At 32.8% G+C, this 27,361-nt stretch overlaps 1 protein-coding gene across 5 annotated transcripts; it reads right to left on the reverse strand.

The window, feature by feature from the left end:
* Positions 1-85: 85 nt before the first annotated feature.
* On the reverse strand, positions 86-27,096 carry LOC126827351 (cytosolic 10-formyltetrahydrofolate dehydrogenase). 5 transcript variants are annotated; one of them, XM_050556643.2, is made up of 23 exons: positions 26,968-27,096; positions 21,071-21,212; positions 20,530-20,764; positions 19,762-19,927; positions 19,454-19,555; positions 15,380-15,469; positions 13,838-13,972; positions 13,267-13,395; positions 12,932-13,017; positions 12,504-12,651; positions 12,135-12,254; positions 11,795-11,857; positions 11,493-11,557; positions 10,738-10,888; positions 9,896-10,072; positions 9,269-9,356; positions 8,571-8,664; positions 7,847-7,946; positions 7,376-7,474; positions 6,072-6,237; positions 5,379-5,484; positions 4,995-5,194; positions 86-2,923 (listed from the first exon to the last, which is right to left on the reverse strand). In XM_050556643.2, the coding sequence occupies exons 1-23, from the start codon at positions 27,010-27,012 to the stop codon at positions 2,862-2,864; spliced, it is 2,769 nt and encodes a 922-aa protein (XP_050412600.1). In that variant the 5' UTR covers positions 27,013-27,096; the 3' UTR covers positions 86-2,861. The 5 variants fall into 5 exon arrangements, with proteins under 5 accessions (XP_050412600.1, XP_050412601.1, XP_055958401.1 ...); XM_050556644.1 differs by lacking the exon at positions 26,968-27,096 and adding an exon at positions 23,541-23,673; XM_056102426.1 differs by lacking the exon at positions 26,968-27,096 and adding an exon at positions 21,823-21,841.
* Positions 27,097-27,361: the final 265 nt, after the last annotated feature.

Below are 27,361 nucleotides of genomic sequence, written 5' to 3' on the forward strand. Positions count from 1 at the left end.
TTCTTGTTCTTGTGGAGATGCTCTTAAAGCATAAGGCTCCGCCAATTTGAACAAACTTACTATTAGAAACGACACAACTCTCTGATTTCAATTAATATAGTATAATATAGTATAGTATAATACATAGAAACACATATAACCGGGCTAACTGAAAATAAAACATAAAATAATTGACTAGCTGTTGAAAACTACTGGTATCTTATATTATTAAAGGAATTTGTAAAGTTTAATTAGCATTTTAAAGCCAAACTATCATGGATCCTAATATCAAATGGAATTTATGACACAAATTAAAATGTAGCCTAATAAAATAAAAGGTATTGAATTAAAGTATTGTTTTAGTTTTTTATCTTGATTAGTGATGCACAATTAAAGTTTTCGTTCAAAAGATCAAGTATAAATTAGTTTGCTTTTAAATTTTTGGTTTAAAATGTTGAAACTTGAACAATCGATTATATAGGCTTTATCTACAGGCAAAATCAATCGACACAGAAAATGCAATCAAACCAGCTATTATATTTTTTACCCAATCAAAGTGGGTTCAAATTATTAAATTTACTGCGGTAAAAAAGTTTCATTTAAGCAAGGTCTTGTAAATATAATGTATTTCTAAATAATAAATGAGAATCTTATGCTTACATGTATAATTAAATGTGCACTAACCTGTACAAGAATATATATATAATTACATTTTAAAACAGACCAGATGTTCCACATCATCCTACTGTACTTCAGTACTCAAGGAATAAACACATGTTTTGACTTTGTATTTTTAATAAGACTTAATACTAACTTCGTACAAGAACATCTTGCCGGTCAACACCTGAACTTGTGTAAATAATGACCTTAGTCAAGTAACATCTACCGTAATCAAAATTTAGTTTATGGCTTCTAAAATTAACCTGATTGCCGCGATTATACAAAAAAAAACAATTTGATTGGTCAATGAGTTCACATGATCTAAAATATGTTATGTGTTACTTTGAACCTCTGTATGACTTTACTATGTAAAATCTGTTGCGTAATTAAGAAAAAAAAAACCCCAAAACAAGAAATAAATAAGATGTTGCACCAATCTTCTATAAAAAGTATTAATTTTAAGGCAAGGAGATCATCTAAAAAAAACAAAAACCAAAAAAAAAACTCTCCCTCTAATAAACTAGTAGAAATATAAAGTTCACCAATCTCAAAGGTCATCTTAAACTAAACAAAAATATAATTTGAATATACATGATTATTTTGTTATACATCTTTTTTTTTTACATTTTCATAAACTATACTTTTTTTTTTTGAATATTATTATTAACTATACTTTTTTTTATAATTAATGATAAAAATATGAATATACATATAATTATTTTTTTTTATACATCTTCTTTTACATTTTTATAAACTATCCTTTTTTTATAATTAATGATAAAAATATAGTGGTCTTGCTAAATTGTCCTGCACCAATTTATATATATACAGAAAAATATAGACAAGTAAAGCACACGTATACATGTAATTCATAATTCTTAAATTATAAATAAAAATAAACAAATTATGCATTCATTAACAAAGATATACAGTATTGAATACAAACACATTTATAATAGCAATGGATACCGTTATTAAATTTTAAAGGCTGCTTTCATAATTCCAATTGTATGCATTCAGGAAGATATAATATTCCAATGAAATTTGTTTATCAAATGCATTTGCTGTTCAGTTCCAGCTAGGGTGGAATACAAACAATATACCGGTACTGATTATTTACATATAAATTTGATAAATGAAGAGTCCAGGGAAAGAATGATCTAAGTCTCATTTTTATCTTTTTGCATAAAAGGCAAAACAGACTTTTGGACGAAAATGCTTGACGTGAACAGAACAACGTGTGGGTTTAATTGCAACTTCAAAATGATGTTAAATACGAGTCATAATTACCAGTACAACAACTGACTTCCACTTTTTAACCAAATTAAGGTCAAATAAATAAAATGGCAAAATCGATAAACAAACACAACAAAAAATTTAATAAAATTAAAAACTGTTCAAGTATTATGTCGGATAAAAGCTATCAATAAACACCATTTAATTAAAATGTTTTTAAAAAGCTATCAATAAACACCATTTAATTAAAATGTTTTTAACAGAGTAAGTTCTTTTTGTTAGCTTTAATGTATAACATTGTAACCAGCTTAATTATAACAATTTGCATAGGTCTGCATTACATGTGCCATTTATACTCTTAACAAGTGCATTTATATTTTATTACAGTCATATTGAATAAGTCTTAAAGAATACAAATTTAATTAATATCCAGTGTAAAAGAAACAGAAATATTCCGGATTTCAATAAGTATTTGGAACCAATATATATCACATAAAAGCACTTACAAAAAAAGACATAACATGATTTTATAAAGCACGGAATTAACATTTTTAATTCTCAGGATATATTTCTATAGATATATTTCACTCACCCTGAAAAAAAGTTATACAAATATTATACATATCTGAATCAACCACCGACATTTTTAATGATTTCTAATATGGCTACATTTTAACCCTACAAGTACCTGATCTACGTAACAGTTTAATTTATACAAAATATATCATATTTAAATTAAAAAAATAAGGTGCCAAGCAGAAAACAAATAACCGATAACTGGTTTAATCAAAAGACTATATCTAATGATCCTGCTTGGAAAGTCTTGACTTTTGTTTCTTTGATTAACTTTGGCAATGACAATGTAAATTTGACAAGATTGTTTGGAGGGTTAAAGAGCATGTACAAAGACTAGATTGTGTCATTCATTGTACATCAAATATGGTCCCATATTATCACAACTAGAATAAGAGAATTTGTTGATGATATTAACTGCTATATTCTACTGTAACAGCTTTAGTCTTCAAATATTCATTTAATGCTTCTTGACCTGTAAACGTAGAATAAAAAGTTGATGTAATATTCATAATTGTTGCTGTAAATTAAAATGTAAAAACATTCCAAATATTGAGCTATAGCTGTTAAAGATACAATGCAGCAGATGTCCAATAAGTAGTTTCCTGATGTCAGTTGGAAATTGCTAAATATTCATATTAATTCGTTATATAAAGGGAAAGAGAGAAATGGGGTTTATCATCCACTCGACACAAACTGGGCCAACTTGGGACTAACGTGTGGTTTAAGTTTATTCCAATAATTTGTTTCGGCTTAGGGTTCTTTAGCTGTGGGAGGAAACCTGAGGACCCGGAGAAAACCTACGAAGTTGGACAGTCAAGGCTACGATTTATACTAGTTTTTTATAAAATGATTAAAATATAAAAACATATGTTAGATATTATATATTAGCCTCAATATTTGTGAATAGAAAAATGCCATGACCATTTAAAGACTGCGAAATCAATAGGCAGTAATAAGAGGTTTTGATGGCCATAACTTAAATTAGTTTTAAGATACATCGACATTAATCATTCTGGACCAATATATGTGTCTTAGTACGACCAAGTTTCATTGTGTTTGATATCAAAGTCTATATATATATATATATATATATAATATGTCATTCCTGTTTATTTTGTAATATTGGTTCTTTAACTGTTATATTCATTTCCATACATACAGGTTACACTTTGACATAATACATCAATCGGAATTTAATTTCATAACATATTATAGATCAATATGAACAATTTTATGCTTCACAATCCCAAATAGTAGGTTTTATAGATTATTTTACATATCCATAAATTTTGTTACAACTGATAAATGGCATTATAAAATGTTGAATATTTCTACTGTAGTAGGAGGGGCTTATGACTGGCAAAAATGTACTCCACAAGGCTCGCCAATATGTAATACCACAGCAAACCCGATAAAAATGAAGTATCTAGGGACTTATAAGAAGGTGCCTGGGATCCAATCGCGTCCGGACCCTTAGCTTAAAAAAATGTCAAGTAAGTCCTGCCCTTCTCACCAGACACAAAACCTCCAACTATGGGTTTATTCAGAAGAACCAGCGATTCGTATACTGGATGCTCAATGGTTTGCCCCAAACATCAATTCAGAGAAAACAAACAATTATTTATTACTCCAGGAGTTTTATTAAACAAATTAGATGAATAAATGAATGAATGAAGGAGTTTATCCCTAACCAATTAAATGGGCCTCAAGTTCCAAGATTAGGGTTTAGCTTTATCCCAGTGTTTACCAGATGAATATGAAGATACGTTTCTACAAAAACAACTAATTTAAATGTAATCTCGAGATTCCATGACTATCGTACCATAGTAACTTTCAACAACTACGCATCTTACGCGTCTTTCCGTCTACATTAATACTGGTTCCACCCGTTCAAGACCACGTCCTACATGCTGGATTTAGCTCCAAGCAAAATAAAATTCAGACTGCAGGCACAGTCATTACACATGAAACAATGCAGGTACCGGTTAGCACAAAGTCCGCACAATAAAACTAATGACATGAAAAACCAAAACTAAATCAACATACATGAAGACAAAAGTCTGCAAAGTAAAAAAAAACTCCACGAATCACTTTGCGAGAGTGAACCGCGCCAAGTATGATCAACGAGTATAAATACAAAACAATTCGAACCGAAAGCGCAGTAATATTAGAAAATGCAGAAAGCCACTTTAAATGCTAAATGTGTGAGCGCGAAGAATTCATAACTAAAACACGACGTTTAAATACTTTTTCAATCATCGACAAAATTATATATAGTTTATTAGCATGGCGGAAAAACTACTTTTCCCGGCTAATAAATGGAATAGTTACTATTCCCATACCTATATTGCCTTCGGACTGCGTTACAAGAACAAGTGATGAATTCGGCTGCTTATATACCCTCTTACTCGCTGATTTGATTGGTTTGCTAGTTTGGTGATAAAGGGATTTTCAAAAATGAAAAATTCCCACACTACAATTATTTCTCCAACCATCAGCCACCATTTAACAAAGATTTTTATTGTATAATGAATAAAGCTTACCTAAATCTTTGCCGAATCCTGATTGTTTAAATCCACCAAATGGTGCTGCTACATCAGTTTTATTATAAGTATTAACAAATACAGTACCAGCCTGGAGATTATCAGCCACATATAAAGCTTTATTTACATCTTTAGTAAACACACCAGAGGCTAAACCAAACTCTGTATTATTAGCTCGTTGTAACATACCATCAATATCACTACAAAATAAACATACTGTCAATATCACTACAAAATAAACATACTGTCAATATCACTACAAAATATACATATCACTACAGATATACATCAGATATTTTGAAAAAAACTTATTTAAACAATATTTTATTCAAAAATTGAAAGGACTGAGAAAACAGGTATACAATCATATCTTAGTCTTCTTACCCATCTATGAATTTTGAGATAATCATGACTGGACCAAACGATTCTTCTATAGCAATCATCATATGATCTTCAACATCTGTAAATACTGTTGGTTCTAAAAATAGCCCTGTAAAAAAATTTTTTTAACTACATTGAAACACTGGAAAAACAAGAGAAAAGAATGATGTAATAAGAAAAATAACTAAAAGGTAAATTTTGTCATTTCAAAAAGATAAAAATACAAATTTTGTTTGAATCATTATGAGGTATCTGATAACAGTATATTATTGTATTTCTTCAAATATAACAGTAAACTCACACACATACTTTAAGATCTTTCAATTTTAACTGTCGTCTTCTGATTTCAAAAGATCTTCCACACGACAAGGTAAAGACTTAATTATTCCTGATGTACATGTATCAAACCAGATTCTTTCAGACTTATTGACATTTGTTTTCTTTTAAAGGCACAGCAAGTCAGATTGTTAACGCATGTTTCAAAAGTCCAAAATGTGCACTATTTTAACTGGAATTATCACCCACCATCAATTTAATTCAAACAGATAATGTATTCAACCAGACAATGTATTGAACAGATAAAGAAAATCATCATTTTTTAAAAGCTTTTATCAAGGACATATCCACCTATAACTTAATTTACTACATGAACAGATATTTGTTGGACAGGGTACACTGAAATAGAACTTGACTAACCTGGTCTATTTACTTGTTTACCACCAGTAACGAGAGTAGCTCCTTCCTTCACACCTATATCACAGTATTCTATGAGTTTCTCGAGGTGAGCACGATGATTCTGTGGACCATGATCTGTTGATCTATCTAATGGATCACCAATCTTCATCTTCTTTATTTCTTCTAACTATCAAATAATACAAATTACAAATACCACACATTACAAAAACTACAAATTACAAACACTACAAATCGCAGAAATATAAAAAATTACAAACATTAAAATTTCAAAGTTTCATTAGTTCAATAGGATTAAGTAAATCTAATTTTTCTGTCAATTTTTGGTACAAAATGAAAAGGTAAAGATATAGATTATGTTATTCATAATAAATATTAAAATCCTATTAACTGTTGCGGAGCCACGGTGGCTAGGTGGTTAAGGAGCTGGCTCGCTAGCCTGGAGGTCGGGTGTTCGATCCCTGCATTGGCCGAGAAAGTTCATCCCGATTTTCAGACGTGGTTTCCCCTTGTCAGTGATGCAGGACCGAGGGCCTGACAAGGACAGCTGTCTAGTCCTTCGGATGATACGAAAAACCGAGGTCCTGTGTAAACATTGGAATGCACGTAAAAGATCCCTTGGCAGTTGGAATTCGATATAAGAGTAGGCGATAGTGCCGCTGCCCGGGCAAAATTTCCCTCATAGCACACTGTATGGCGTATGCCCGTCTTCATTAGCCCAGTATAGGAGCAGAACAGTAGGACGTTAAACCTCATTTCATTTCATTTCATTCATTAACTGTTGTACCACTTTAGCTGTAACTAGTTACAGTTGTTTTTCACAAACCATAGTATGTTTTCTCTTTCTGATAAATAGAAGTCTCTCCCAAAATATATTGGTCTATTATCAAATAAAATCAATCCTAGCCATCTAACTTCACATTATTTTCCATTGATTTCTTGTCAATGTCTTTATTATCTTAGGCACAATTGAAGTTCAACAAGGGATTTTGTTTCAAAATTTTGCCGTTGGGAGATTTTTTAGGTGCGGTTAAATGAGGCCAGAATTAGGTCACCCTTTGCTTCAGGAATATGGTCAATAAATTTCCAATTCCTTTAATAAACTTCAATTACAGATAACTCTGTCCCGGGACACTGAGCTTAAAATGATATCTAACCTATGTTTTTTTTTGTTTTAATCAAGTTAAATTTAAATCAGTAAAATGTCTATTAGCCTACTGGAACATTCAGGCTTTTAGTATATTGTATAATGGTTGGATTTCTGTAGTTAAAAAAGAGTGTTAAGGAATATCTATGTTTAAACTTACAACTCTTCTGAGAAACTCATCATGAATAGATTCCTCTACAAACAATCTACCAGCTGCTATACAGTTCTCTCCCTTGTTGAAGAAAACGGAGCTGCAACCCTGAAATATAGATCATACAGGATCATACAATATATTTTTAACACCAGTCTTAAGACACATCTATATTTATAAATAGCATTGTTTTTTATACAACTGGTATTAGGAAATGAAATGGGGTTTAACGTCCTACTGTTCTGTTCAGAATGAGCTTAGACTGGCATACGCCATCAAGTGTGCTATGAGGTGCAACAGCCTACTATAATATCAAATTCCAACAACCAAGGGTTCTTTTGAATGCCAATGTGAACATCCTGCACCACTGACAAGGGGGAACCATGATGGAAAATCCTGATGAACTTTCTCGGTCAACACAGTGGCTCTACCAGTATTAGGATAATTTTAGTGCAATACAATGTAATAAGAATTACTCACCATTCGAACAGCCTTTTCTAAATCACAATCACTGAATATAACTAGTGGTGATTTACCTCCTAATTCTAATGACACTTTCTTTAAATTACTTTTAGCACAACTAAAATAACCAAAATAATCCATTTGTGAATTGCCAGAAAACTATATAATGAAATTAATTACATTATGACAAGACAATCATTGTAGAATCGTTCCTCCAACAAAAATTTATAAATTGTATTCCATGAAGTTTTATTTATTATTTAACATGACCAATCACTATAATGGCACTTAGCCTCAACTGACTGGATATCAGTCTTCACCAAAATTTTAAGTGAGGTTCTGTTCTGATATTATGTTAGGCATACTCAGAATACACAAGTAAATATGTCTAAGGGAAGGGAACGGCACAGGAGATGAAAGTTTGCTCATCACTTCGGTTGTGAGATCCATGCATCCTTTTTAATAAGACTCTTTATCCTTGTATAGCTGACTATAAACCCCGCTGTAAATGAGTGCCAAGTAAATTCAATGTAGTATGAAAATGACCTCGATGTCCACAGTCTGGGGCAACGAAATGTAAGTCAACCAGCAATTCCATTAGTCAGACGAAAAGCTTTAAAACGACATTAATAGTAATGCCATGTCATGCACATATTAGATTAGATTTGTTTTTGACACTATTTCAAATAATTCATTCACATAACTGAATGATTAAAGCTGAAATTTAATGAGTGGGTGTTACCTTTCCATGATAGTTTTACCAATAGGTGTTGAACCAGTAAAACCTAACTTCCTAACATCAGGATGATCAGACAATGCTTGACCAATTACAGAACCTGTAACAAAATAGTATAAATTGGTGTCAATAACTTATTAAATGGAAAAATATTTTTACTTTAATAAACCCTAGTTTAAAATTGTACCTAAATGCGTATTTGAATGCATGGGATACAATAAAGTACCTCAATGATATAAATACAATGATATAAATAATGTTTGACAGATAGTGATTGATATCAAATATAATCTTACAATGATATCACAAGGTAAATATAGTAAATAAATTACTCTAATACCTATATCACTGTCATATTTACTATTACTCCTTTCCAAACATGAACAGATACTCAGTCTGAACTGTCCCCTTTAATTTAGGAGTTTTAAGGTATATTTCTTTACAATGCTAATTTCTATAAGCTTATCATTATTATAAAGGCAAATAACTAATATTAAAACTCAATTACATCTGAATAATTTGTAGATAATTTTAAATTGTTGTATGATATACATTTCAGCAGCTATGTCAAATGCATAACAATTTCAAAGAATGTAGCAATAGGGTGGGACATCATTGATTTATTTCATTAAAAGAAATAAATTGAGAGTGCTATGTTCCTTTAAATATTATGGATATACGACTGTGATATAATATTGACAGACCTGATCCAGGTAATATATTTATAACACCAGTAGGGAATCCAGCTTGAACTGATAATTCAGCAAACTTTAAAGCAGTAAGTGGTGTAACCTGTAATATATAATGAATAACTATTGTGTATCATATCTTAAAAATATGTTAACAGGGGCTGAGTCTGGTTAAAGATGCATCATGTAAGATTTAGATATTTGATTACATGTATTTCATGTATTTAAATATGTTGTAAAGACTTCTTATACATTAAATTCTGGTTCAAAATTATTCAAATCAGTCATTCTAGTTCTAGCACAATTTATGATCATTTAAAGTTTACATTGCTATTGATTTATCTTAAACTGTCATTATTAACATTATGTGTCTTAGATAAATTTAGACATAATAATTCTTTTTTCATAGCCAGCCCTATTTGCCATGAATTCTTTATACTAGGATTTACTTAAAAGTATGTAAATAATTTGTGACCAGAATTTGTATTAATAAAAGGTTTTTTGATTAAACTATATATTAAACCCTATTCTGGCATGCCGAGTCGTTAAAAACGTACTATTACACTTCAAACAAAGATCATTCTATTTTGATTATAAATAACAAAATTAATGCAGATTAAATTATTTTTGAGAAATACTCACTTGGGCTGGTTTAAGAACAACAGTATTTCCAGCTGCTAAACATGCAGCCATTTTCCATGCTAACATCATAAGGGGATAATTCCATGGTACCACAATGCCACAAACACCAATGGGTTCACGTTTTGTATAAGTTAAATTTTTATTTGGACGAGCATGGTTGACTGGAATGGTTAAACCCTGAAATAGCACAAATACCGGTACTCATATAATTACCCACTTTCATAAAAATCAAAAGAAAAAAAGGCCTCTATCTGTTGCTATCACAATAAAACAGGAGTGATGACAATATATATCCTTAAATATGGGGATATAGAACCATGCTTGTCATGCACTGTCTTGTGGGAGCAGACGTCACTTGTGGGCATATAAAAGCAAACTTGTCATGCAATGTCAGTTGGAAGAAGACACACTGTCATGTAATTCTCCATATTTTCACCAGTAGCATGAAAGTGTAAACCAAGCCCAATATCTCAGTCAATAATTGATACATAATTTCAATGGGATTTTTTGTCTTGCGATATCACTTATGTGGAAGCAGATGTTAAAGAACTAACTACTACTAATGGGATTTTCTATATGATACCGCTAAGATAGTAATAAGAATATGAGCCACTTTCACAAAAAGTGTGGTGTGGTCATACTTTTTTTTTAGCTTGTTAGTTAGAATTTCTAGCAACACAGAACCTTCATATTTTGGTACCAACTTAAAAAGTTAGACATACATTCTCACCAGACCATCAGGTGTTTAAAGCTGAATACTCAGAAATTGATTTTAAAAAAAAACTTTAAGATATTTTTGTGGCAGGTATTTGAAGTAAGGATTTGCTAGGTAGCAAACTTACCTGTATTTTATCACACCAACCAGCAAAATATCTAAATGTTTGTATAGACATACCAACATGTGTTTTTAATGCTAGAGTATAAACAGCACCACTATCTATAGATTCTATTGTAGCTAATTCTTCTTGATGTTCTTCCATTAAATCAGCCATTCTATATAATATAATAACCATCTATCATAAATTTATCATCAAAATATTCCTTTAATATGTGCAATGAACTCATATTATGACCTACTATATACACTATTCCGTCAAGAAAGCAGAGCATGTGATCAACAAATATAACAACCATATGCTATAGCTAATTATGGTAATACACATCTCCAATTTTCATTAAAATTGGAAATAAATCATTTAGGTTTAATTCTGAACATCAAACTCAGTATAAAGCACTACGATTACCCATGATAGATTGAGATGGACAAAAGTTGTAGCGTCTGCGGAAGTCTGCAACATCATTTTTGCTCAAATTTGACATTGTAGTTTATAGTGAAGTTTTGAACATGTTCAAAAATTTCAAATCTTAAAAAATAGACATGTTTCTCTCTACTGGGTGAAGGGTTGATTGTTATCTAACATACTGAATAGCAATGTTGTGTGATCGCAGCCTGTGCAGATACAATAGCACATGTGTGATTGTTAATTGTTTACAATATATTATACTGCAATATGCCATGATTACATGTAGCTAATAAAAACAAAATGTTGTTGGAAATATCTCAGTATGTGAGGTTGACTTTAATTGTGATACTCACCTGTTCATGATAGTACCACGATCTCTTGCATTCATACTGCCCCAGGGTCCTTCTTCAAATGCCTCCTATAAACAACACATTTTAGATACATTTGAATGTGATAACTCACATGCATATAGATTGCATTATATATTATGAATAGTATTATTGATGGCATAAATTTAACATCAGTAAGATTTAATAATGATCAACCAATTTATGTCAATTAAAGTTTGTCTGTGGATTAAAAATGATGACTTTTTATTGTGATTTATGCTGAAAGGATCCTATCTTCAAGTAAATACAAGTACTTTTAATATTACCTTTGCAGCTTCAACAGCTCTGTTGATATCATCTTTACTTGCTTTAGCTACTTTACATATCACCTACAAAACATTGAAAAACAATATTATAAACGAATAGACATAAATCTAGGCAGTATTTCTGAGTATTTGATTAGATGACTGATGGGTCACATATGGGAAGCTAAGAATTTAATTCATAGATATGGAATCTGAGTTTAAGGGCAGGTCAGTATTTCCAAAATATTTATCATTTCATACCTTTAGCATGAAACAAAAACCATTCCAACATCCCTCGATCTGACATTGAAAATTTACCAGTAATAACAAATACACCAATATAGATAAACAATATACTTACTGATTCATCATTAGGATTAATGGTTTCATAGGTTTGACCATTTGATGAGTCTACAAACTCATTGTCTATAAAAGCTTGATTTGGGAAACTAATATCCATATTATTTACTCGCATTCTTACCTAGTAGATAAAAATAATTTACAGCGATTTATTACTTGAATATGTGTTTTTGTTTTCTATGCATAAAATAATTCCTTCACATTCAAATCTCATTTTTTCTATATTAAATGTTTTCTTAATCTCAATCATAATACTGACAATAAAACTGCCCTTGATCTTACAATGGAAGTAATGGGCATGTTTCGAAAGAAGATGTCCTTTTTAAAATATATTAAATGAAAGTCAGTGAACATCCAAGTTAAAACTTACAGGTTCAAATACCAATTCTTCTTTATCTTCTATACCTCTACCTCGTCTAATAACACAGTTAGTAAAATCTTCAAACACTGTATTCATATAAACATCTTCTGTTGCTAATCTAATATCATTACATTTCTCTTTAACTTCTTCTATTAATCTAAATTAAATACATAACACAATATATAACAGTTTATTCAGGCTAGAAACTGACCATTGGTCCCAGTGTTTGGAATCATACATTTTGTTGTCCAGACAAGTTCCATAACTGACATAACTCAAACAATGCTTTCTGGAAATCTACTGATAACTAATTATAACACTGGGGGGGAAATAGAAAGTTAGGATAATGTCGTTTAACATCTTGTCAACACAATGTGTTTGGTGTTTTGGGGGACTAAAATAATACTACTATTGTGGCTTTTCCACCATGTACCAACCTGACAACATCCATAGATCCAGCTCCACATTTAAAAAAATCTGTTGTAGAATCTGGATCAACATTCAAAATACCATTCCATATTGACTAGGGAAAAAAACAAATCTTCAAAAATCTTCAGAAATGGACAAACATCTAAGGAATTAAATCTTAAATTCAGCTTAAAAATTCCAAGGACCTTAATTTGGACTATACATCAAAGAATGTATAACACTCTCATAATAATAGTAAGGTCAGAATCAGCATTTTAGAAACCAACCGGTCTCTGTTCTTTTTTTCAATCGTAAGCACAGTCTTAGTGAATCCGATGAATAATTAGTATTATTTGACACTCACCTTTAAATTTATAACCAGTTGTTGTTCTTCTGTTGTTAATTCTAGTTTTTGTGTGGACGGATCATCTTTACCATATTTAGAAGCTGGTATCATTTTACCACTTGCATATTGTAACTGACTAACATTTACCTTTAATAAATAATAATAAAACTATCCAATAATTTCACAGAAGGGTGAAGATCTTTTTGCAGTGGAATCAAAGACAAACGATAGAAATGCCCTAGAAATGAAATGGGGTTTAAGGTCTTATTTTTCTTCATTAAAGGGGCTAATGAAGACGGGCATATGCCATGTGGTGTGCTTTAAGGGAAACTGTATCCATACGGTCACGTTTCACCTTATTCATCTTCAAATTCCAACTGGTACCTTTTTTAAAATAAATTTGTCATATTTGAACTAGATGCTTTTCCTTGCCAAGTCCTTCATCCTGCACCCCTGACAAGGCTGGAAAATTCTGAAGCACTTTCTTGGCCAAAATGGGTTTCCTACAAATGGGTCTTTATCAGGGTGAGCAGCTTTGCATAGATAAAAATAATCGTATAAAATTTTAAAAATAAATATGTCTACCTACCATTTTACCATCATTACCAAACAGAATCAGTCCCTTTTTATGTACAATAGGTTTTTGTGAGGATCCTTCTATTGTTATTTCTGTTCCTCTTGGTTTCATTCTTGTCCACAACTTGGACCCAAATAATGATATTTTCTGTAAGATAAACAACAGATCAAGTGTTATATAATTATAATATTGCTTTCAAAATACCCACAAAACCCACCACACACTACTTCATTAGGACAAAAAAAACCCCCCCAAAACTGACAGAATACTTAAATCAACGCAATATCTATGTAAATTAGCAAAAAGTGTACAGTAAATTGCAATTTGAATGTCTATTTAAAGTATGAGTGATAAAGGGGGTTGACGAAATGGTAAAAATTTGCAATTAATAATTCATTTTTACCAAAAAGATCCATTGTTATTCGAATAATTGTATTGGTGTGACAATTTCTTTAAGTATTGGGTCATTATTATTTGGCAGTATTTGGTTATTATTACTTTTCACTAATTGTTAGATTAGTAGTTAGTAGTATTAGTTGGGTAATATGTGGTGGTATTTGGTAGTAATGGGTTAAGTTTGGGTGACATTGGGTAAACTGTCCCACCGATCACACAAATCAAAACTGCTTAGTCATCATGGATTGACGGATGCTACACGCTTGATAAATGTTATTGACTCATGTGGGGCAGTGGGTAATAAGGCAGTACTGGGTTCGAACCTGGTGTTGGCCAAGAAAGGATTTTTCTGTGTGGTGATGAAGAGAGGACAGACATACTGCTGTCCAAGCAAAGTTTTCTGTATACTATATGCCAATCTTCATTGGCATGGATGGTGCCAACAAGTGTGAGTTTGACGTTGAACCTCATTCCTTTTCATTCCATTTTAGTTATTGCCAATCATACATGGCACTGGGCAATCACAAATTATTATCAGGAAATAGTGAACATCAATTCGTCTGATGAATATTTATAGATATTTTAATGTCCATTATTTTGTGGATGATAATTATCAAGTAAGCTATATCTAATCATCTAGTAATGAGAAAGAAATGATTGAAATTATACTCGGTAGAGATGGGAGAAGGAAGGAGCAACATTTATATTAGGACTAATAAAATGTGCTTTCATTTGTAGACCAAGAAAACAGTTAGTTACTGCTTGTAAATAAACCTTTAGAATTTTATATTTATGTGTTGGAGATAGATTTTAGCCATGTTTGATAATGGGGTTTTGAAAAATATGCTAGTTTTACGGCGTGTAGATTGACCGGTGGGGTCCTGGGACTTTTTGATCAATTTTTTTTTATAAAGTGACCGGCATTTACGCCGACCTGGATCTCCCATGGCATACAGTAACAGTAAAGTTTAGACATTAAACACAAGGTCATAAATTATGCAAGTCATTTAGCCACACAATCCTTTGAGAAAATAAAAACACGGTTATCTGATAACCAGAATATGTTTTTTTTGTATGGCCTTTATTTATTTGGTGTCACAACCATAAATTATTTATTTGGTATCACAACTATAAATTATTTATTTGGTGTCACCTTACCTCTCCATCAATGATTAACCATGCACCAGGAACTTTATCATTACCTCGGATAAAATTATGTAGTTCATCAGCTGTTTGATCTAAATTAATCTGAGATAAAAAAAAAATATGCTATAGGATTCTTAAAAACACAACTGATAGTGAACTATATATAACATGATAGCCTACTAATTCAAACAAACCATACGTGTGAACTATATTTTGACATCAATCCTACGTGATTCTGTACAACACAGGGGCTTTATTCACAAAATTTTAACTGCAATTTCATTGGTTGAGGGTTAACATTCTAGCTCTTGGCCAATGAAAGGGCAGAATTTTAAATATATTTTAGTTTAAGTTTTTTATGAATAAGGCCCCAGAGTATAATATTTTCTATTTTCAAAATCATTTTAAATTTACAGCCTCCTCTACGGGCTCTAGGTACAATACTTCTCATTTTAATCACTACCAAATCCTTCCAATTTGTTTTAAATCCAAGACAGATACATATTGTTCATAGATCTATTCAGCTTGTATCACTTATATATAGATACTTAACAGGGCTGGCCACGAATAAATTGATGGCGAGCAGATGACTGCTCACGCAAATTAAGGTTTGGGCGAGCAAGGCGAGCAATAAAAATTGCTCACGCAAATGTTCTTTGCGTGAGCACACATTTTGTTACATTGTTTCAATTTAAAATCAATTTGTAGACTGGATACTTTTGTTAAATAAATAAATAAATAAATAATGACAAAGCTGTTTATAGTTTGTAATATATTTATTTTTCAATTCTTTATAACAAAACAACAAAATAAACGATTGAGCAACAATTCAACAATAAATACAGGACGGACCCATTCTATCATTAATTGAATTCTTTAGTTAGATACTAAGAGTTGGCACTATGACAAAACATAATCAAAAACAAATATTATAAAACAAAAAAAGATTGACTAGGATCATAGCTAAGACTGAGCAAGACAAAATAGTAATATATAATACAGGACGGATATTCTAATTCTATTAATAACATAATGTACAGGACGGATATTATATCCCATGCTCCATATTTCAGCAGAATATAGTAATAGAATTTTTATTTTTAATATGATTTGTCTCAGTGTAAGTTTTTTCAGATTTTAGTTTGATTCTCCATCAGAATCAGAAACATCAGAAGAACTACAACTTAGAGAGTCAGAGTCGACATCTAAATCTATTATGTTGTAGTCTTTATCAAGAAGACGCTGGCGTTTGGGACTACTACATTCTTTTCCAACAGAAGACCTATTGTCTAAAACGCGTCTTTTCCTGGACAAATAATTATTTACAGCTCTTTTTAAAATGTCCTTTCTTTCACTTTCAGTGAATGCAAAGTGGTTATTCCTAACTATGATATATGATCTTAAATTATTATGAATTATTGACAATCTCCTATCTGAAAGAGTGTGAGTTAAAAAACTAAAACCTCTCTCTACAGTACAATTGCTCACAGACACAGTTAAAATAATTTCTGCTAATAAACACAAATTTAGGAATGACTCTTTTTTATACAGAAAAAAATATTGCCATAGATCTAGACACTTTTTACCCAAATATTTAGTTTTAACCTCAACTTTAAAACATTTCCATTCAGATAAACATTTTTGTACATTATACCCTTGAATTTTCAGTGTTTTGTCAAAGTGTATACTTAACAAATCTATTTCATTTACCCCATAACTTTTGAATTCATCCTTTTCGGACATATTCCACCGTGCTGGGTCTATAAACTCCATAGCAACGAAAATATCGCTATCAAAAGATTCAAACCTCTTAATATATGCTTCATTCAGTTTTGTAATTACAATATGCTTAATTTTATTATAAACACTTGATGCCTTATCTACATTTACTATGTTTTGTATTTCTAATTGTTTATATGTCTTGTTTATTTCCTTTTTCCTATCCCCAGAAATACAAAATTCCTTAACTATTTTATAATTAAATAAACTACTACTGTCTGTGTTTTCAGAAATACAAACTAATTGACAATACTTCGAGTTTAACTCTAACAAACTTGGGTTGTCATTCAAAAGTTCATTTAATGATTCTTTAGTAATGTTAATGTTAGACATCACATCAAAAGCTAAAATATGTTCCTTCTCGAAACATTTACACAGAAAAGATAAACTTTCTAATATATCTAAATATGTGCAAACCGCAGTAAAGAAATCATATCTGTGGAGTTTTTTCAAAAATCCTGTTAACTTTGCTCTGGTCTCTGCAGTGTGACCTTTTAAGTTCACAGTTGCATTTTCGTAACAGGTTATCAAAGGGAACCACATTTTGATTAGCTTTTTGAAACCTTCCCTGCGATGGTGTTGAAACCTGGTTCCATGAATTTTGCTCAATTCATAATAGGGAATGTCACTTGCTATACATGCTGCTTTGAGCTCTCCTTTTAATTTACCAGAATTTTTTAAAAGTTTATAGTTAGCTAAATAAAACTCATCCACCTCCTTGAGTTCTGCACTTTTCAAAAAGGCATCTTTAGCAGCTAGTTCAGCACGATGGGCAACACAGTGTATTGTCAATAGCCATGGCCTGTCATTGGTGAATCGTGTAAAAACACCATTGTATTTTCCCGTATTCACTGATGCCCCATCAGCTGTAATGCTGATACACTTATCCTGATATGTCGAGCCATCTAATTTTATTTTTTGAAGAAATGTGTCATCGATGGCGGTTTTAATAGATTCAGCGTCTCCTCCACCATGCGCTGCCAATTCCTCAAGACCAACACAGTAATAGCAAGGAAGGCCTTCACTCCCTAGTACTCTTATATATATAAGTTCCAAATCACCTCCTGTTTTTTGGGGCTGGCTACCATCATTTAAAATGCTGAATGCGCATGCACTAAGCCTGACAATTTCAGACACTTTGTCTTGAATACTTTCAGCTATAAATTGTGTCATAACAGCACATAGTTTATTGTTTTGTTTTCCCTTCAAAAGTTGAACACCATTTTCTTTTTGTATGTTGACAATGTATGAAAAGTCAACAAAATGTTTTCCATGCACAACTATATTATATGCTGTATTAAAAAGTTTTGAATAGGCTTCCACAGAAGAAGATTTCAATGTTGCATCTATTCTGGGTTGGTCACTTGACGTTGGCTTGGGACTATCACTTGTTGAACTTGTTTGCATTTTATCATAATCAGCTGCTAGTTTGTGTGCTCTACCCGAAAGATGCCTATTTAAATTGAATTTTTTAATGTAACTGGTTCCTATTACATAGTTCATGATATCATTCGACACCTGTCCTTTTGTTGCCATTGTTTTAAGAAAATTGCTATTCCTGGCACATAGTTTGCAGTAAACATGTGTGACTATCGCTTTCTGTTTTTGACAGTCATACTCTTCTTTAAAACCAATTTCCGTATGGATTTCTTCACCCCACGACATAAATGTGGATAGGGCAATCGGGTTTCCTTTGGCCATTATTACGCTTAGATTGAAAATCATACGACTGCACGATGGAATAAAAACCGAAGTTCTGATAAAATACAAAATACCGATATATATTAGTTTGGAATGTGTTCATTTTAGCGTGAATGTCAAATGCCGGATGTAAACATGCTTTACTTTAGACTCGATTATCACGCGTTTGTTACTGGTGTTCGTAGGAAAACCAGTCATGACGTTCAGGTCTAAAGTGTATTTTTAGTAACACGACTTGACCTCCTGAGTGTGCGGGTTACTTCATTAGCCAATTAAATTAAGGTGAAAACGCCGCGTGCAGCTGGGTGAATCTCAGGTTGACAGACGCATTTATGACGTTATTGACATTGTTGGGTCAGTTTCGACAATAAACTTGTCAATATTTTGATTATTTTTACAGGTTTTTCTTAAAATTTTGCGCGAGCAACTGCTCGCGTCTCGTGGCAAGCCCTGCTTAATATGAATATCTTGACCAAATCTTGAAATGTTTCTTCTATTTTTGGTCAAAGAATACCTCAGAAATTATCTGATATGGAGTGAACTGAATAAGGTCGGTACATGGGTCTTTGTAGAATATGATATCATTAAATCTAAAGTAGAACTTACTTGAACTTTATCTTTTTTAATGAGAGGATCATATGTAGCACCTTCTTCTGGTTGAACAATTTTAGGGGCTTTACCGTCTGCTATTAACTGTACAGCTTCACCCTAGGAAGATATTCATATATTTAACATGTTGCAAGGAAATATTTAATGTTGGATCCCTACACTCAAGAAGTTAAAATGTGTTGTCAATATAATGAAAGATGCTTACATTCTTCAAATTGAATTTAAAAGACGTTTTAATGTAATCATATTTGAGGCTAGTAAGAAATCAGTGATCACTGTTTGATCACTAATAGATAAATGCTTACCATGGCCTTGACACCTTCAGGAAAGAGGAATCTATTATACAGAGAATCTATAGTGTCATTTGGCGCCACATAAGTTTGTTTTTGTAATAAAATTGGTCCTGTATCTAATCCATCATCAGCCCAAAATACAGTAAAACCTGCTCTTTTATCACCTTTCATCAATGTCCTGAGAAAAAAAAAGGGCCAATTTCATGTGAGTTATACTAGAGTAGATATTTTACATAAACTACATTCTATTGGTATATAAATTTTTGATGCCTGGGTTATTTTCCTCGTAACTTTTTAATTTACAGTGCAAGAAACCTTTTCTCTTAAAAGTATGTTTGTATGAACGGTGTCCAATTAATGTAAATACATGTATGTACATGTATGTGTTTTCTGTGTAATGTATTTGATTCTTTTTAAATGTACATTGAACATTGACTTTGTATGCATGCTGTCCTTAATGGATGACTTGATGAAATAAACATTTTGTCTTATCTATTCCTGATGGGTCTAATCTTTGAGTGGTATTTAGCGATTGAAAATAATATAATACAACACAGTTCTATGGATAACAATCACTATATTACATGTATATACACATGGCGTTTCGACAAGATTTCACTGGTCGTTATCGTGAGTATCGTGAGGAACGAACATGGAACTGACACTAAAGTCACAAATCTAAATAATAATCTGCTGCACATGCTGTTCAACTCCCTATATCAACAATGTCAGTATATATATTTCATTCTATAAATCAGTACAATTAAAATATTATAGTACCAGTTAATGGCTGAAGCACCTCTGTGAACTGGTAGTAATGAAGGATGATATATAATAGATTGATGAGATGGGTGATTTATAACATCCATCGGTATAAACTGAGAACAAAATGGTAAAACATTTAATTCAGCTCCTAAAGCTTTATATTCCTCTAACACTTCTGGTATAGCTACTTTCTTCAGCTGCCATCTTTTATATTTAAACACTTTGATACCATCTTTCTCGGCAGCTGCAGCTGAAACACAAAATCAGGATTACCGTAAAAAGCCACTCATTGCTGGAAGAGTGGACATTGGCAAGTATACAAAACTTGAACTCAAGCGGTCATAACTGATATACAATGGCCGTGTTGAAACAGATGAGTTTCTTTTTCAGTACCCAGTATGTTAACCTAACCTCAATTCTTTAATTTTCATTACAAAAGCATTGCAAATTAATTTGCATGATTGCAAGGTTTTGTAAGGTTTTATAGGATCTCTATCTTATATAAGTACTTTGTACAACGTCTGTATTTAAGAATTAAGGGGTCAGTTGTTTTTACCTAAAGGGTCTGGTTTTCCATTGATATCTGGTACAGTAAAAACACCAACAATTTCATGTCCATTTCTCTGAAGAAGTTTATAAACTTCAGCTCCAAACAAACTCTGTCCTATTACAGCAATCTTCATTTTATTCAGCACAGCCTAAAATATAAACACAAAAATATTAACATATACCTCAGGTGAGTTGCTCTGTGACGGCATATGGCGGCTAATTATGTAACATCAAGTTTTGCCCCTAAAAGCAAGCTGGTCCTGCAGTTACTTTAACATGTTTTGGGCCATCAGCTAGAGCTTGTCAAAATGGTCTTCACTCCTAAGGAATAGTGAATCTTGCCTTAATTCTCAGGCAATATTTGTCAAAACTGTCCACAAGTTAAAAAGTGCAACCTGGTGCTAATACATTAAAGATCTTTGAATACAGAATTGAAATTTACACATGTAGTTGTGTTTTTCACCCATCTGTCTGAATGGCCAGAATAGACTTATATCATTATGATACTTAATCTATATTTTATGCATTTATTATCCAGTTGAAGCAAGAATAAGCAAGAAAAAACAAGGCAATACCAGAATACTCCAGTTTAGATTAATTTTCGCTTTATCATTCGAGTTTAAATTTTACAATCAGAAATAGAATAGAGATTAAATGAATGAAATTTATCATACATGTATGATAACAAAAATATATCAAAGAACACGTAGCACACTTGTACTTAAGGTTAAAGACAAAGTAAATGTGAACTTATCATACCTGTTTTGGTACATCTGATGGTTATAGTTCATAATATGTGACGCAACATTTGACATACTAACAAGTGTACCGACCATACGAACAAGTGTAACAGGCGTCAATATTTATACTCATACTATCTACATGTAGGTTACTATTAAAAGGTACTGTGACATTAGGATTAGGTGTCTAATAAAATCTACCAGTAAGCTATTTTGCATGAATACATTCTTGAAATCATTCCAAATGTCTGTAGCAGAGATGTAAATAAGTGTGTTCTAAGTGTGGTTTAATGGACGAAGGCGAGACATTAAGTAATTGATATTGCACAAGGATGATGAATTGTTTGCCAAGAGATACACATACTCCTGTACAACAGACAGGGGGTTGAATGGCAGAATGGTTAGCGCATGTGCGCTGTATCATAAGATCTGTCAATCCTCGTTGGTTTTCTCCGGGTCTTCCGGTTTCCTCCCACTGCTAAAGACCCCTATGCGCAAGCAAATTATTGAAATAATTTTGAACCATATGTTAGTCTTGAAATGACCTAGTTTGTGTTGACTGGATGTTAAACTCTTGTACAACAGACTGAATTCCTGATTTACCTCATATTATTCCCTAAAAAAATGTGTATCCCAGAATAGAGAAATAGAGAGAGAGAAAGATAGGATTTAACCACTCAACACAAACTTGATCATTTCATGACCAACATATGCTTCAATCTTGTTCCAATAATTCAATTGCCCCATAGGGGTCTTAAGCTGTAGGAGGAAACAGGAGACCCTATTCCTTGCCACATACAAGCGAGGAATCGAAACCATGCCATTTGACTCAATGACATCCCTTATGATCCACAAACGCACACATATTAAACAATTCGCGCCCACCCCACCCCACTAGAAATAGAAATGATTCTATTTTAATAAAAGTGTTTACATCTGAAGACGATACCATCAAGATCACATGGATTAGGATAAGAAGAGATAGAGTTTAATATCCACAAACAGAAACCTGGTCAATTCCAGGCTAACATTTTTATTGCAACAATTTGTTGGTACTTGGTACATTGGGTTTTTTAGCAGTGGAGGAAACCAGCAGATTCATAGAAAACCCTACTCCTTGTATAAGATTGAGATCAAAACCATGACACTTGAATTTATAACAGACTTTTTGATCTAAAAACCTCACATAGGCTAAGCCTGTTCCCCAATCCCATTCAGACATCCTGAATAAAAATATTGTTTATAACCCCCCCCTCCCAAAAACATCTCTAAATGATCAGATTTGATGCATGCCTGCACTGCTGTCAGTCATACATAAGACTTAGAGGCAAAAAAGGTACAAGCCATGTTTGACCAAATATTGTAGAGTACTCCGGTACTACTAGTGCTGGTAACACTTTACTGTCTCCCATCACTGAATTACAAAACACAACTGTCTATCAATACTTAAAATCTGCAAGAACTTTTATGAAGGTTTATAGTTTTGCAATGAGTGAAATTGTGTTTTGTAATCCATAAGGTGGAGAGAATTGACTAGTCCTTATCCTTAAATTTCAAACTGCCAGACTACAGCTACATTAATTGTTTCCTTGTTAAGAAACAATAAATCTATTCCAATTACCTATATTAGTTTATTTAAAAAATCAGCTCAAAAACCATATTAAAATCCATGCTAGACAATCCTGATCACATATTAATGCTGCATCACATTGTCAAAATATATGCTAAAATACTTACTATGCACTAATACTAATACATGAATTATGCTCATTCAATATTACTTGAGATGACTTGAGGAAAGATCATTTGTTTTAGATCTTAGGCTCTCTAGTTATTGCTCAATTGAAAACAAGTCTTGTCTTTTATATGTTTACAGATAGAGCTTGGGACCAATACCATTGCATAATGTAGGGAGAATAGGTAGTTTTAAACACTGGAGCAATTTTAGCAAGAACAATATTTTTCTTATGTTAAGCATTAAATGCTAATCACCAGTTTAATTTGCCATCAATCAAGTCATTTTCACAAAGAAACATTGCTAAAATATATCTCAATTTTCTTTTGTGAAAAATATTTTCCACCGGTGTAAGAATTATTACATGACATGAATGGATATATTGATGCTTAGTGTTATTATCTAGCAACCCAGATTTCAACCAATCAAATACAGGAAATATGGCCAGGTCCCCCAAATCAGGTCAGGGTTGTCTTGACACAATCATACCTAAAGTTCTGCAACTTATTATAAGAAATCTTAAAAAGACATTTGTAATATGTAATACAATATTCAATTACTCCTATAAAGAATAAAGACTGACAAAAAATCCCCAAAAAGTCTGATCATAGATTGCATTCAAGATATTGAAGGAAAGTTGGTTGAATCTAAATATTAAGGCCACCTACAGATTTCGTCAAGGTCACGAGATGTAAACGGGGCTAACCCTGACCTTAACCCTAGACCTATCCCTAACCCTTACCCTATCCCACAATCCTAGGCAGCAATCACATGTTCTAGTCCAATTTACATCTTGTGACCGTAACAAAATCTGGAGGTGGCCTTTATATTTAGATCTAACCAGGAAAAGATTGAATTTCCAAGAAATTCATAACTTGAACAAATCTCAAAAACTTAGTCTCTATCGTCCAAAAAAATATTCTAGGAATTTTAGTCTGGATGCGTTGTCAACATTTGAGAATAATAGGTCATTGGCTAGATTATCCCGTCTTTTACATTTTAACATGTCGACGCCAATGAAATTAATTTAAGCATGCAATTCAGAAAATCCATTTGATTGCATTGCCAGTTCAATTACAATATCCAACATTTTTTTTTATAGTAAAATTTTTCTCTTCATGGGCCATATCTCTGTTTTTTAAATTAATCCTAATTTGTTGTCACGATTCATGTTTGTTTATAATAATGCAAGAATTATGGGATTTATTGCGGGTAGTGGGGAGTGGCACAACTCTTACTTGACTTGAAGACTAGGAGGTTCTGCGTGACCGAGACTACTCAAAAACTGCGACCTGTAGAATGGTGAACTATATGGCTAATAATAGCCACTATCATTTGTTTTTTTCATGACTATTCAACAAAATGAAAAATGTGATCAATTTTAAAAGTAAAATCAAAACAAAATTTAAAAGATAGATTGACAGGCAACAAAATTTTGTGGTAATAGGTCATCCAGTTATTCTGATCAGTGATGGCCCCTCAGTGCGACATACAACCTGTTGATAATTGGTCTTACATGTATATTTCTTCTCATATTATCAAGGAAGTGTCAGGTCTCAAATTGGGGGTCGTGCCCATACATTATTAAAAAATGACCAGTCTACTCAATATCTGACGGGGGTTGAATGGTCGAATGGTTAGCACGTGCGTGCTGTATCATAAGGCCTGCCATTGAGTCAACTGGCGTGGTTTCGAATCCCCGGTTGTGCGTGACAAGGAGTAGGGTCGCCATTCCAACCTCGTGGGTTTTCTCCGGGTCCTCCGGTTTCCTCCCACTGCTAAAGACCCCTACGCGCAAGCGAATTATTGAAATAAAATTAAACCATATGTTAGTCCCAAAATGACCTAGTTTGTGTGGAGTGGACGTTAAACCCCATTTCTCTCTCTCTCTCACTCAATATCTGACTTCATATTGTCCTCGACTTCCGAAAGAGAAATCCATTTCTTTGAAAAATTGTACGTATCCCTAAATGTCGGACATCTACACGGCGAGTTAGCAGATGTATACCTTGAGTCATGATCGACTTTCATTGTTTGGAAGAGAGCTCAGTTGCGCCACAAGCTCCTTTAGTTCTGTTATCTTCTTCATTTGGGACTTCCATGAAAGAAGAAACAATATTTAACCTACACTCTTCCAATTTAAGAGAAACTTAATTACTGACATATTCTACCTGACTTTAACCAGGACATCCAGCTATCAAGGCCGGGCTTGAGCTTGCATGGGACCCCTTGCACTCAACCGTTAATGTTTATGGCTATTTCGATGCATGCCCCCTGATTGCCTTAATTTCATGTCCCACCTTGTTAAACTCTACTGTATAACATCAATCTGATTAAAACACAGATCCTATTTCGTTTCATTTTTTATATTCTAAAATTTCGTTTTAGGCCTACTTGTCTTCACAACACTAGGAGTTGTTATATAACCCGCGTTCTGCTTGTAGTGAGGGAGTAGCCAATGAAACGGTCTGTTACGGCAAGTTCTTGGCGTGCGATGCGCGGTACTGTGGGTAAATCACTAAAAATGTCAACACTGATTGATTAATCAATGCCTGACGTCATAGGGTCAAAAGCTACTTGTACGACCCCTGACGCAAACCTTCCACTCCAACGAGTCAGATCTTCATGTAGTGTAGGCCATTGAAAGTATACAAAAACGAAATGAAATATAGATCTGTATTTTAATCAGATTTCTGTAACATATTTGCTTTGGGCAAAAAAAATTGGGGGGCCCCTGTCTGTATAGTAGGCTACACTTATCATTCACTCCTAAACTTCCTTATTCTCTATAGACCTACCGTAACAGGTTACATACACCTTTTACATGTGGGTAAACTGGTAATGTATCAATAATATGGTAGGCCTATTCATTCAAATGGGAAAAACCCATCATGATCATTAACGGAGTTTAAATTTGACATTCTCCACTGTGTCCATTTACTTTAAACTTTAGTTAAATTATAATGGTTTGAATGAGAAGTCTGGATTTTAGTTAAGTGCTGTGCAAGAAATTAAATTAGTCTGCTACCCATGTGTCTGAGCCTATGGTATAGTAGTAGTTGTCTATTCACTGCCGGTATAGATTGTAACTTACGACTAGCTTTAACGGTATTACATCATCATAGAAACGTGGCCAGATAGAGCAGACGATAATTAAGAAATCGACACGTGCAGTATGCTAGATCATAGTACACGAATAAGAACAGAATCAGTTTAGATTATTCTTCCAATTATTACTACAGTGTTGCTTTTCATTTTTATATAGAAAAAAAATGCCTGTATTAAGCAAGAAAAAAAAAATATAATCAACGGTAAATATCATTCAAAATAACGTGCAGAGCGGGCACTTGCTAATTTAATCACCATCCGGCGAAACGAAGATGACGTTTTGTTCATCTTATCTACCTTATTGACCCCTGTTACACTCACCTGAGCTGTGCTAAATTGTCTTGTAAAATATCTGGAGTAATACATAGACAAAGTGATAAGATAACACCAAGTGACCCCAAAAAATCTTCAACTTAACTCGTGATAACGGCTGTATCTACTGTTATGTTTAAGGTCAAGGTCACCCATTTGGTCAAGCGTGCAGTTGTCGAAGTCTGCTTCCACGGCAGTGATATCGCAGTCACATTAGATTAGATCAATCAGGTCAAATGGGGATGTATGGTGGTCATATTGGCTGCACATTGTTTCTTGTCGCAGGACGCCGTACCTAAGTTCGACCTGCTAAGTGCTTTCATTTATTGGACATTTTGACTGAGGGGCTAGATCAATAGCCTAAAACACAGTTCCCTCCCTTGACACATCGGAAGGTTCCAAA

Source organism: Patella vulgata, chromosome 7 (genome assembly GCF_932274485.2).
Source record: "Patella vulgata chromosome 7, xgPatVulg1.2, whole genome shotgun sequence".
Taxonomy (NCBI): domain Eukaryota; kingdom Metazoa; phylum Mollusca; class Gastropoda; family Patellidae; genus Patella; species Patella vulgata.